The 12,757-nt window shown below is 43.1% G+C and overlaps 1 protein-coding gene across 1 annotated transcript; it reads left to right on the top strand.

The window, feature by feature from the left end:
* The first annotated feature begins 1,254 nt into the window (after positions 1 to 1,254).
* On the top strand, positions 1,255 to 10,887 carry LOC139159324 (vomeronasal type-2 receptor 26-like). Its single transcript, XM_070736646.1, has 5 exons — positions 1,255 to 1,404; positions 5,816 to 6,643; positions 8,108 to 8,335; positions 9,443 to 9,569; positions 9,986 to 10,887. The coding sequence occupies exons 1-5, from the start codon at positions 1,255 to 1,257 to the stop codon at positions 10,885 to 10,887; spliced, it is 2,235 nt and encodes a 744-aa protein (XP_070592747.1).
* Positions 10,888 to 12,757: the final 1,870 nt, after the last annotated feature.

Raw genomic sequence — 12,757 nt, forward strand, 5'->3', positions numbered from 1 at the left:
CAGGGCATCAAAAGCCCGCTGTTCCGCCTCCCCCCAACCAAACGGGACTTGTTTTTGTAACAACTGAGTCAAGGGCGTGGTTAACGTGGCATACCCCGGAACAAAAGCCCGATAGTAGTTCGCAAACCCCAAAAGACGTTGTACGTCTTTCACCCGTCGTGGAGGTTGCCAAGACTGAAGTGCGGCCACTTTGCCCGGGTCCATGGAAATGCCACCTGGAGACAAAATGTGCCCAAGGAATTCGACGGTAGTCTGGAAGAATTGGCACTTCTCCAGCTTGGCATACAAATGCTGCTCCTGCAACCGGAGCAGGACCCGGCGCAAATGGTTCAAATGCAAGGCATGGTTCGGGGAATACACTAAAATGTCATCAAGGTAAATCACCACAAAATGGTCCAACATGTCCCGGAACACGTCGTTCATCAGATGTTGAAACACGGCCGGGGCGTTGGTGAGGCCAAATGGCATCACTGTATATTCAAAGTGGCCGTAACGCGTGCCAAACGCTGTCTTCCACTCATCCCCGGCCCGCATCCGGACCAAATTGTACACACTGCGCAAATCGATTTTGGTGAATACCGTTGCCGTCCGCAACCGGTCCATGAGTTCAGGGATCAAGGGCAAGGGGTACCTATTCCGCACCGTAATGGCGTTAAGGCGGCGATAGTCACAGCAGAGGCGAAGATCGCCCGTTTTCTTTTTCACGAACAAAACAGGGGCAGACAAAGGGGACCTGGATGGCCGAATAAATCCCTTGGCCAAATTCTTCTCCACAAACTCCTTGAGGGCCACAAGCTCCGGCTCGGACATGGAGTACAAACGACCAGCCGGGAGCTTGGCGTCAGGGAGCAGGTCGATGGCACAGTCATACGTCCGATGCGGTGGTAGCCGATCCGCCTCCTTCTCGTTGAACACATCGGCGAATTCCTCGAGGCAACGGGGTAATTGGATCGCGGGAACTACTGGGCCGTGGGCTGCGCACACATGTCGGTGATGGTCCACGCACTGCAAACTGGAGAATGTGACCAGGTTCTGGGACCACACCACATGCGGGTCATGTGCACGCAGCCATGACAACCCCAACACGAGGGGAAAATGAAGCCCCTTGGTAACATAAAACTGTAGGGCCTCCTCATGAGTTCCGATGCACATCCGCACCGGCAGGGTCTGGAAACGGATGGGACCAGCCAGCAAAACCCGCCCATCGATAGTCTCCACAGTTAATGGCGGGGTAACAGGACAAAGGGGCAAGGAATGACGTTGGGCAAAGGCTTCGTCCAAGAAGTTCGTCGTCGCCCCCGAATCCACGAGGGCCAACGCAGGATAAGTCTGAGTCCGTTGCGCGATATGCAGAGTCACCGCAAGCGTCAGGTGTCGAAACGGTCCGAATTCGGGAGTCGTGGAGTCAGAAGAAAGTGGGATCCCCGCCCGACCTAGTGTTGCCACCAAGCCGGGCCCCCCTCATTTCCCGATCGTTCCGGCGACGGAGGAAATCCAGACAAAGGCCCCGCCATCGGAGAGTTCAGGACAGGGACGGGGACACAAGGGGTTGTCTCCTGTAACTGCACAGGGGACGCCATGGGAAGCACGGGAGAACTGTAGGGTACGGGAACGACGGCAGCCACCGTGCTCCGCCTCTTGTGGGGACAAACGACAGCAAAATGTCCCGGGGCCCCGCAATAGAAGCACAACCCAGCTGCCCGCCGACGCCCTCGTTCCTCCGGGGTCTGTCGGGGTCGGGCGTAACTCACGTCCATCGGCTCCCCGGCAGCAACACGATCCATCAGGCGTGGAGGCAGCGCTGGTGAAAAACGTCGGGGCGCAGGGACCGGAGCCGGGGTACTTACGGTCGACAACCCCCGCCGCGGAACAGGTGTCGGCGGGACGCCTGACGCACGGGGGTTGGACCGTCCCGCTCGACGGACTTCCCTGGCCAACAGCCTGGCCTCTATTGCCAAGCAATGCCGCTCCAAAGCGTCCAACGTGCCGGGCATCACTTCATGCACCAGTTCATCCAACATCGTGTCTGATAGTCCATCCTGAAAGGCCTCGATCAGGGCAGCCTCATTCCACTGGACTTGCCCGGCCAGAGACCAAAAGTCAGCCATATAGTCCGCCAGGGGGCGCGAACCCTGGCGTAATTGCTTCAGCGCCCGCGTGGCCGTCTGCTCCTGCACCGGGTCCGCAAATTGGTGACGCAGCAGGTCACAGAAAGCGTTGTAGTTCTGGAGTAGCGGGTCATCCCGGGCCAGGTAAGGTGCCACCCACGATGCTGCAGGGCCAGCCAACAAACTACACAGAAATGCCACCTTGTGGTCATCCCCTGGGAAGTGCATCATCTGAGCATTGATAAAAAGCTGCACCTGGCTCTGGAACGCAGAAAACAGCCGCCGGTCCCCCCAGAACTTTTCCGGCATCGCCACAAAACATTTCCTTCTGGGCAAAGGTGCTGGAGGAGGTACCACAGGTGCCGCCTGGGGTGGGGCCGCCTGGGACAAAACCTCCACTTGGCGTTGTAATAACAGGACTGTCTGGGTCAACTGAGCAATGTCCCCTCGCAACTCTGCAAAGACAGCCTGCATGTCAGCTGCAGAAACATCCATGGTGGCAGGCAAAAACAGGAAGCCAACAAGCAAAAGATGTCCAACAAGGAACCAGCAGCAGAGAGCAAGAAAAACAACAACCAAACCACCCCTCCAAAATGAGCACCAGGTGTCTGGTGGTTGGTGGAGTTTTATACTGTTCTGTCTGGGTTCCCCCAGACCTCAACACCAACTGGAAAAAACAGCCAGACACTCTGGTAAAAGCCAAAAGTATTTTATAACTGGAAAAAATAAGCACAGAGGAAAACCTGTTCTTCCCAACAGACAGGCTATAATACGGTACAGCAGGGTCCTGATGTCCAGACAATACAGCAAGCTTCTTGCTGGCACCCCCCCCCCAAGGTTTCAATAGTCAAAGGCACAAACCAGGATTTCAAGACGCCAAAGTTCACAGTCAGGTCCCACGACTCTCAAAGATAAAACTCCACAAGCCAGGAAGGGTGGGTCTGCCTTTTAGCCTTTCCCAAGAGCACCACACCCAAACCCAGCTGTTGCCACTTTAATGCTGAAAGTATTTAGATTAGATTAGATTAGATTTATTGGATTTATATGCCGCCCCTCTCCGCAAACTCGGGGCGGCTCCACTTTAGCCAATTGATTCCGTCTCTGAGTAGCTCTTCGTTGTCGCAGATCAATTATGGCTTGTGCACTTTCCTCTAAGGAATCCAGGCTGCTTGCTGGGGAGAGCTCCCCCTGGTGGGACTCTGGCTGTCCTCCCTCTTCTTCAGCCTGGGATTCCTCCTCGTCTGTCTGCACCTCCTGTTCCTCAGCCTCTCCCTCTGAGCTGGAAACCGACAGAAGGTCAGCCGTTCCCGGAGGGGCCTCAGACGGAACCACAACACATAGGAACCTAGAATGTAAGATCTATGAATCAAGGCAAGCTGGACATGGTCAAACAAGAGATGACAAGACTGAACATCAACATCTTAGGAATCAGCGAATTAAAATGGTCAGGAATGGATGAATTTAATCTAGATAACCATCATGTATACTTCTGCAAGCAAGAATCTCTCAGAATAAATGGAGTAGCCTTCATAGTTAATAAAAGTGTAGAAAAAGCAATACTGTTTTACAATCCCCAAAATGACAGAATGATCTCAGTTTGAATCCAAGGCAAAGCATTCAACAACACAGTAGTCCAGGTCTGTGCCCCAACTACTGGTGTTGAAGAGGCTGAAGTTGACAAATTCTATGAAACCCTACAACACCACCTAGAATTAACACCAAAAAATGATGTCCTTATCATGGGGGATTGAAATTCTAAAGTAGGGAGCCAAAAAATAACTGCAATAATGGGCTAGTTTGGCCTTGGAGTAAAAAATGAAGCACAGCAAATGCTGGTAGAATTTTCCAAGAGAATACGATGGTCATAGGAAACACACTTTTCAAACAACCCAAGAGATGATTATAGAATAGAATAGATTTTTTTATTGGCCAAGTGTGATTGGAGCAAAATCAATAAGCACAATCTTGGTGCCTATGCTTTCAGAGTACATAAAAGATACATTCATCAAGAATCATAAGGCACAACAATGATAAGTCAAATCACCATAGGAACCAGTCAAGGTAAATCAAAAGGATACAAGCAAGTTACCGTCATACAATCATTTGTGGGAGGATATGGGTGATAGGAATGATGAGAAGATTAATAGTAGTGCAAACTTTGTAAATAGTTTGACAGTAGTGAGAGAATTATTTGTTTAGCAGAATGATGCTGGAGAAGACTCCTGTGAGTCCCTTGGACTGCAAGGTAATCAAATTGGTCAGTCCTAGAGGATATCAACCCTGACTGCTCTTTAGAAGGCCAGATCCTGAAAATGAAACTCAAAGACTTTGGCCACCTAATGAGAAGGAAGGACTCACTGGAAAAGAGCCCAATGCTGAGAAAGATTGAGGGGAAAAGATGAAGGGTATGACAGAGAATGAGGTGGCTAGATGGAGTCACTGAAGCAGCAGGCATGAGCTTAAATGGGCTCCAGAGGATGGTAGAGGACAGGATGGCCTGGTGGAATGTTGTCCCTGTGGTCACAACAGGTCGGATATGACTTTGCAACTAATAATAATAACAATAACAAAAAGTTTATATAAAAATATTTGAAATCAACTATATGAATGAAGAGAATGAAATAATATACTATTATTAAAAAATTGCTTGGGGGCGGCATATAACAAACAATATTTCAAACTCAACACATGAAACAATAAAATAAGCAGTAATAATCTATGATAAATTAATTTGTTTGTGAAAAAGATATTTCAAGAATGTATATCAGTATTTCAGTATTTGAGAGGCTGACAGAAAGAGGATGAGGTAAATTTATTTTCCAAAGCACCAGGTAGCAAGGCAAGAAACAATGGATGGAAATTAATTAAGGAAGGAAGTGGTTTTGAGGTCAATTAACCATTGGAACAACTTGTCTTAAGAAGTTGTAGGTGCTTCATCAATGGGTTATTTTAAGAAACAGTCACTTGTCTGAAATGGTATTGGGTCCTCTGCTTAAACAAGGGTTTGGAGAAGGGCAGGGGTGACACTCGCTTACATTGAGGGCTGCATCAGTGTTGTGTTTGACCTCAGAGGAAGGTGTGGCTAAGGTGGGGGTGTTTATCTTGACATCACTTGTGTCAGGGGCACTTGTGGTGGCCGAAATGGTTTGCCAGGGAAAAAGGCTCCAGAGCTCTGTTTTCAGTTGGGATAGCCTCCTCCAACCCTCTGCCAACTGAAACGGAGCTCAGGGGGCCATGCACGGTCTTCTCTAGCTCCATTTTCACTGACAGAGGAACTGAAGGCTGTCCCTTTTCTATTTCTAGAGTGGCCCTGCAGGCTTGGTCTAAGGACCCTGGGTCTTGAGTTTGATACCTCTGGACTAGGGTCTCCTGCTTGAGCAGGTGGTTGGACTAGAAGACTTTCCAGCAGTATTCTGATTGATTAATTGACTGAGTGGATGAGTGACCCACAGAGTTATAATGGGACCATAAAAGTACAGTATGCTCTATGAGGAACCCCCATGAACATCACCCACAGATAATTCAGAGCTCCCAGGTTTCAAATGGAGCATACAAGACAACAGGACAGAACATCAGTGAAACTAGCAAAATTCATGCAGTTATCATTTGTAACATCTCTCAGCAATGGGGAAAGGCCCTTAGATTTACCATTGGACTTTTATCATTAAAACTGCCACAAACTACCAATACCTTCTCTTTTATCTTAGATCAACTATAGTGTCATCAACCAGATGGTTGAGCAAAATCATCATTTCCCTTTTTCATATCGGATGACCCCAAACCAAGAACCTCCTTACTCAGCAATTGTCAAGTTGCTCTTGCACTTCCAATGGACGTGGATGGGCCTCCTTTCTCAGAACAATGAAAAAGGAGAAAACTTCAAGAGACATTTGGAAGTTCTTGCCCTAAGAAATGGGATTTGTATTGTCCTCTCAGGAACCGTCCCAGAAGCAAATATGCAGACAAGTGCTGGAGATACTGTCATGCAAGAAAAAAAGGAAATGTTCCGTTCTCTTATCATGAGTCAAATAAAAATTATAGTATGCCAACTAGATTCTCAGGCCTCAGGAATGTTAGCAGCAATAATACAAATAATTGATAAATCCATTGTGGGAAGGGTATGGATTGTAACAACTTTGACAGCTTTAAGTGTCAAAGCTTTTGACCTCTCAGTGGATCTCCGAAATAAATATGCGTTGTTTTCCTTCCTCATCCAGACAAAGAGAAGGATTGAGTATTATGACTTTAATTCTTATGCATCTATGGCCCTATTGTATGGAAAGGAAGCATTCCAATGTTCTTATTCAAGTCCTGTGTCATCTAAGAAAGTTTGGAAAAAATGTAGAGAAAAAGAGAATTGGGAATTCCCAACCCATGATATTACTTTAAGAATCCTATCTCAGTATTCCTCCAGTATTTTCCAAATAATTCAAATTGTGGCCTGGGTCCTCAGTGCCTTCTCTTCCTCCCAACGGAGTAAGAGGAGAATAAACATTGGATACCATCAACCAGCACAGGTTATACAGCCATGGCAGGTAAGTCTTCTCCTTTGAGGTTCATATTGTTTCTCCCCTTCCAATTCCTCAATATTATATTAAATGTAGACAGGGGTGAGATATTCCAAAGGAGTTGCCTAGTTAGTGGTATTGAAGAGTGAGTTAGAGAGAGATGGTTCAGAAAAATCTTCCAAAGTTAAACAACCTGTGATTTCTCCTGGAAACCAAAAGGAGTTGGACTAGAAGCTATAGTCCAATCAAGCAGGAGACCCTAAACCATTTCAGACAAATGGATATTCAGGTCTCTTTTTGAAACCGTCCGATGATGGAGAGCTCACAACTTCTGAAAACAAGCTATTCCATTAGTTGATTGCTCACACTGCTATGAAATCTTTCTTTCGTTCTAGGTTGCTTCTCTCCTTCATTAGTGTCCAACCACTGTTTCTTGTCCTGCCTGCTGGTGCTTTGGGAAATATTTTGACCCCCCCTCATTTTTGTAGGAGCCTCTCAAATGTTGGGAAAGTGATATCATGTCTCCCCTATTCCTTCTGTTCCTTAGACTATACATACCAAATTCCTGTAACTATTTTTCATATGTTTTAGCTTCTAGCCCCCTAATCATTTTTGTTGCTCATCACTGCTGTCTTTCCAGAGTTTCAATATCTTTTTAATATTGTATTGACCAGAACTGAATGCAGTATTCTAAATGTGGTATTACTAAGGCTTTGTAAAGTGATATTAGAACTTCATGTGATCTTGTGGTGTTGATTCTATCCATTTATTAATGCAGCCTAGGATTCCATTGGCATTTTTTTCTGTTGCCACATATTGTTGGCTCACATTTAAGTGATTGTCTATTAAAACTCCACGATCCTTCTCACAGTTACTGGTATTAAGCCAAGTTTCAAATAGTCTGTATTTATACTTTTGGTTTTTCTTGCCTAAGGTAAAACCTTATTTTTTATCTATGTTGAATTTCAGTTTGATAGGTAGGGGACAATGTTCAATTTGTTGAGGTCTTTTTGGATCTTGTGTTTGATTCTGGGGTGTTGTCTATTCCTGCCAACTTATAGTTTTTTGCTATTTTGATGAGTTTTCCTTCAATTCCCTCAACTAGATCTTTTTTGAAGATATTGAAGTGTGCTGGGCCTAAAATGGAAGCTTGGGGCACCTCATTGCTTTCTTCCCTCTATGTGGATGACGTTCCACAGAGGGCTATATATTGAATATAATTTTTCAGCCAGTTACAAAGCTACCTGATGGTGATAGTGTTATCTATTCCATATTTTCAAGAATGTGTGATAAATATTTGAAAAATAGCTGAAAATTCCTGGAGAATGTCTGAAAGAAGCTTCCAATGAAATGCTGAATCAATCTGTTTCAGATTGTAGTGGTGATTTGAACAGGTTGAATTATTCAGATGACCTCCAATCCAGAATTTTAGCAAGAAAAACATGGAATAAAAGCTCAGATTGTCATGATTTCCCCGCTATGTTTCTATAGCTTCATAGGTTCCTGAGAAACTTCCAACATCATAATATCTCAAGAAATGGGATTTCTTTTGATGAAAATGGAGTTCCTGTTGGTGACTTTGATATCATGCAGTGGACATCAGTTTCCAACGAATCAGATGTGGGGGTGAAAATTGGGAATGTAGAAAGTCAAGGCTCCAAAGAAGTCAAGATTTCTGTCAATCAAAGTGCCATTCAATGGCCAACTTTATTTAACAATGTAATTGAGGCTGCTGGGATTTTGCTCTTCTATTTACTGTATCTCCATATCTGGAAATTTTTCTGCTCAGAAATAATTCTTATTGAGGCATATTGAGATAACTTCCAAATAAGAGAACATATTTAATTGATTAGATATTATTTTACTTTAGAGATTTTACAATGATCTGTCACAAAATGTCATCTGCTGTATTGTATTGCAATATTTGTAATCTACATTATTAACCTGGAATATGTTACCATAATTTATAGTATATCAAATTATCTTGTTTTCAACACGAGAAAATCCAGAAGGTCTACAGAGATTCTCAGTCATCCAGGTCATGGTTGTACCAAAGATGCTTTTCCAAAAGGCACCTGGACTTGATGTTGTTTGGCTTCTCATCCAAGAAGCTTCTTCAGTTTTGACTGAATGGTGGAGGATGGAAAGATTTGGAATTGCTGAAAAGAGTGTGTTGCAAACAAGATATAGATTCAGCAGTTGAACAAAGGCTTCACACCCATTCGCACTATTCAAGTGACCCTGGGGGCACTGATAAATCCCAAGTGGCCTCAACCACTTTCAGGAAGACTGTTAATGATGATATAACTGCAAGGAATACAAATCCTTCCATACTCCACCACCATTCTGTCAGAAATAAAGAAGCTTATGAAATGTGAATTGAAATGTCTTCAAGTGAAAATAAAGGTCAGTTGTCTTTTGGAAAAGCACCTTTGGGAGAAATCCAGGATATGAAGGGTTTATCCTGTTGAATTTCATAAATGAAAGATATCATTAAGAATGTGGTGTTGAAGGTTTTTTTAGAAAGCGAAGATAGAGAAATATATATGTGTTATAGAATTCTCATACATGCCCCAAGGAGAAACACCTTTTGCAATGGAACTACATTCCTTTTGGAAGGGGAACAAGGCAATGAGTCTGTTTTGGGATCTACAATGGTGATTGATAGAGAAAGAGAATGTCCTTTCATTTATCCCTTGCAAGTAGAGTAATTAAGGTACATGCCACTACTCCTTGACTCATTTTGCTCAATGTACTCCTGAGCTTCTGGAAGCCAGTTGATTTCAGGAAATCCTTCTAATTCATTGCCTTTCTGTTTATGTTTAGATAGTGCCTTATTCAAGATGTACAGAAAGTTGCTCTCCAGGTTATACCAAGCTTGTGAGAGAAGGAGCCCCAGTTTGCTGCTATGACTGTTCTCTCTGTGTGGAAGGAACATTCTCTGAGCAGAAAGGTACAGTAGGTGGTTCCAAAAACAACAAAAATCAGGACACTATCATTATTCTCTATTGATTTGACGGGGTAGTTGATAAAGGGGCAAGAAAAACATGAAGACATCTACAAAATTTTGACTGGTCACTAACACCAAATTTGGTATCATGAGGGGAGCATTAAATAAATAATGAAAGGTTGCTGCTTTCTATTGAGTTGTTACTTTCTTACTTGGCTTTGGGAGAGAGGACATGTTTGGAGAGCTGATAATCACATCCATCTTCAGCCTTTTAAAATACTGTTGATTGTAATTTAAGGAATGTTGTGTCATATGAATATCCCTGGGCAGAAATATTACATCATATTTCTAAATTTTCTGTTACGGTTTTCATGCTCCTATAGCTGCAGAAACAGATACATGCTAACTATTTTTTCCAGATGCAGTCCATTGTGAAAAGTGTCCAGATGACCAGTATTCCAATAAGAAACGAGACCAGTGCATTCCCAAAAATATAAGCTTCTTATCCTATGCAGAATTGTTGGGACTCATCCTGGCTTTCTTTGCCATTGCTTTGTCTCTAACCACTACCTTTATTCTGGGAATCTTCATTAAATACCGAGAAACTCCGATAGCGAAAGCCAACAACTGTGAACTCACCTACATCCTCCTGCTTTCACTCTTGCTTTCTTTCTTGACCTCCCTTCTATTCATTGGTCGTCCTATGAAAATTACATGTCTCCTTCGACAAACCATTTTCAATATTGTTTTCTCAGTTGCTGTGTCTTCCTTGCTGGCCAAAACTGTAATGGTGGTGGTGGCCTTTCTGGCCACAAAGCCAGGCAGCATCATGAGTAAATGGCTGGGGAAGGGTCTGGCCAACTCTATTGTTTTAACTTGCTCTGGTATTCAAGTAGGCATATGCATGATATGGCTGGGAATCTTTCCTCCATTCCCAGATTCTGACTTTCATTCCCAACCAGAACATATTCTGCTGCAGTGCAATGAGGGCTCTGTCACTATGTTTTACTCTGCTCTTGGCTACATGGGTTTTTTAGCCACCATCTGTTTCATGGTGGCATTTCTGGCTCGAAATCTGCCAGGGGCCTTCAATGAAGCCAAACTGATCACCTTCAGCATGTTGGTTTTTTGTAGTGTTTGGATCTCCTTTGTTCCCACATATCTGAGTACCAAGGGGAAATACATGGTAGCTGTGCAGACCTTCTCCATCTTGGCCTCCAGCATGGGCTTACTGGGCTGCATCTTTATCCCCAAATGCTACATTATTATCCTGAGACCTGCCATGAACACCAAAGAACATCTGATGCCAAAACAACATTAAGGTTCTTTTTGTTGGTGTCTATTTTTTTACGGTTTACATGCACTATAAAATCACATACTTTGAAGGTATGTTTTATGTGTTGTAGCTTATATTTCTTCATTACATGTGGATTTTGAACTATAATAATTGGATAGTACAGTTTCTAAAATAAGTCAAACTATTTGAATTAATCATATTTAATCATGTTAATTTCAAAAACATTTTATTTTTATATTAAATTAAAGACAATGGCTATTGATGATGTGTGTTTTTGTTACTATTAATGTTAATGTTATATTTCATGTTCTAATTTTTTATTGTATGTATTTGAATTATCTCTTCTGACTAGATAATGTAAGATCCCTTAGAGATAGATAAATGGGATAGATGGAAGAGAAAAAGAGAAAGAGAGAGACAGATAACATTCTATATATGAAGAAAAGATAAAATATCAACATGAACATTGGTTCAACTTTAATTTTTTCCTCCATCTCATTGAATAAATTAATGAGACAAATTATTATTATACACAGTCTTTAATTTAAAGAAATGTACATCTCTGATTTGGAGGAGGGAAATCATATAGACATCTGATGTGATAAAGGTGTTCTTATGAGGAGCGTTAAAACTGTTTCCTGCTTTTTGTCCATATCCATATCCATATCCATATTCATATACTGCATAGCATCTGTCTCTCTGTGTGTAACCTGGAACCTAATATTTCAAAAGCATGTAAATGCATGTAGATAAATAGTTACCAGTCCAGTGGGACTGTAACAATGTTCCATGCATCTTTATACAGTTATGGCAGCCACATGAGCATGGAAGCATCTTCAGACAAAGCTGGCTCTTCATTTGAGAATGAAAGATGTGCATCACCCCTTGGCTTGGTCATGTCTGACCAACCCTTTACCTATACCTTTTCCTAAAAATATATAACATGATTTGTTCATTTGTTTTTTCTTTTTCTTTGTCTTTTTGTCAGTCAGTCCTTCAGTGTGTTACAGATTAGGAAAGCTGTGTCATATACTGTAAATCAGTAGTACTTTTAGCTGACCTTGTCTTGATAATCGTCTCTCAGTTCCATTACCTATGCCTTCTACACTATCTCTCTTTGGATAGTCAGAAAGCATTGGAAAAGCCAAGCCCTCCCAAATGCAATTGCAATGTATTTTTATTCACATACTCACCATTTTAAATTCATTTTGCTAAAACAGGATTTTAGATTGTTCTAATTTTGATAACTGTCAATGTAGTGCTGTACGTACCCTAACCAGGTCTGGGTTATCTGCAAAGATGGGAATCATTTCCTCCTTCCAACCGTTTTCCAAATCAAAGTGCCCAGAGCTCTGCACTGAACAAGAATGAACTCAACAATAATGAAATGGTATAGGGATTTCTTCCTAAGTAGGGGGTTGGCTTTTCGCCAGAGGTTTGAACAAGAATTTCAAGACCCCATGCATGTACAAAACACTATCACTCTGTTACGCAAATTCCACAAGGGCAATAAGACCATCTCAGAGCATATCTCCAACTTCCAGAAACTAGTCACACCCCTGAATTGGAATGAGCAAGCCCTCATGGAACTGTTCCAAGATGGCCTGAAACCCAGAATTGTGCATGAGATGACATGCCAACCAACATCTAACATGTTAAATGAACTCTACGAGAACTGTTTGACCATCGAGACTAAAATCTCATCTGCCCAGGACCGTGCCGCCAGATACGAAAACCAGTTTGGAGAGAGAACCAGACCAGTGGCAGCTCCACGCCAAAGATTTATAAGTCATAACCAACACTTTGAATTGTGACCGGAAATTGATCGGCAACCAATGCAGACTGTGGAGTGTTGGTGTAACATGGGCATACCTAGGGAAGCCCACGTTTGCTC

The sequence above is a fragment of the Erythrolamprus reginae genome, chromosome 2, assembly GCF_031021105.1.
Source record: "Erythrolamprus reginae isolate rEryReg1 chromosome 2, rEryReg1.hap1, whole genome shotgun sequence".
NCBI classification, from domain to species: domain Eukaryota; kingdom Metazoa; phylum Chordata; class Lepidosauria; order Squamata; family Dipsadidae; genus Erythrolamprus; species Erythrolamprus reginae.

What these genes read in the sequence shown, in the direction of transcription:
- LOC139159324 (XM_070736646.1), top strand. Translation starts at nt 1,255, where the DNA reads ATGACGTTGGGCAAAGGCTTCGTCCAAGAAGTTCGTCGTCGCCCCCGA. An exon ending in GGCCAACTTTATTTAACAAT is followed by an intron (nt 8,336 to 9,442) that starts GTAATTGAGGCT and finishes GTTTATGTTTAG; the next exon opens with ATAGTGCCTTATTCAAGATG. An exon ending in AACATTCTCTGAGCAGAAAG is followed by an intron (nt 9,570 to 9,985) that starts GTACAGTAGGTG and finishes TATTTTTTCCAG; the next exon opens with ATGCAGTCCATTGTGAAAAG.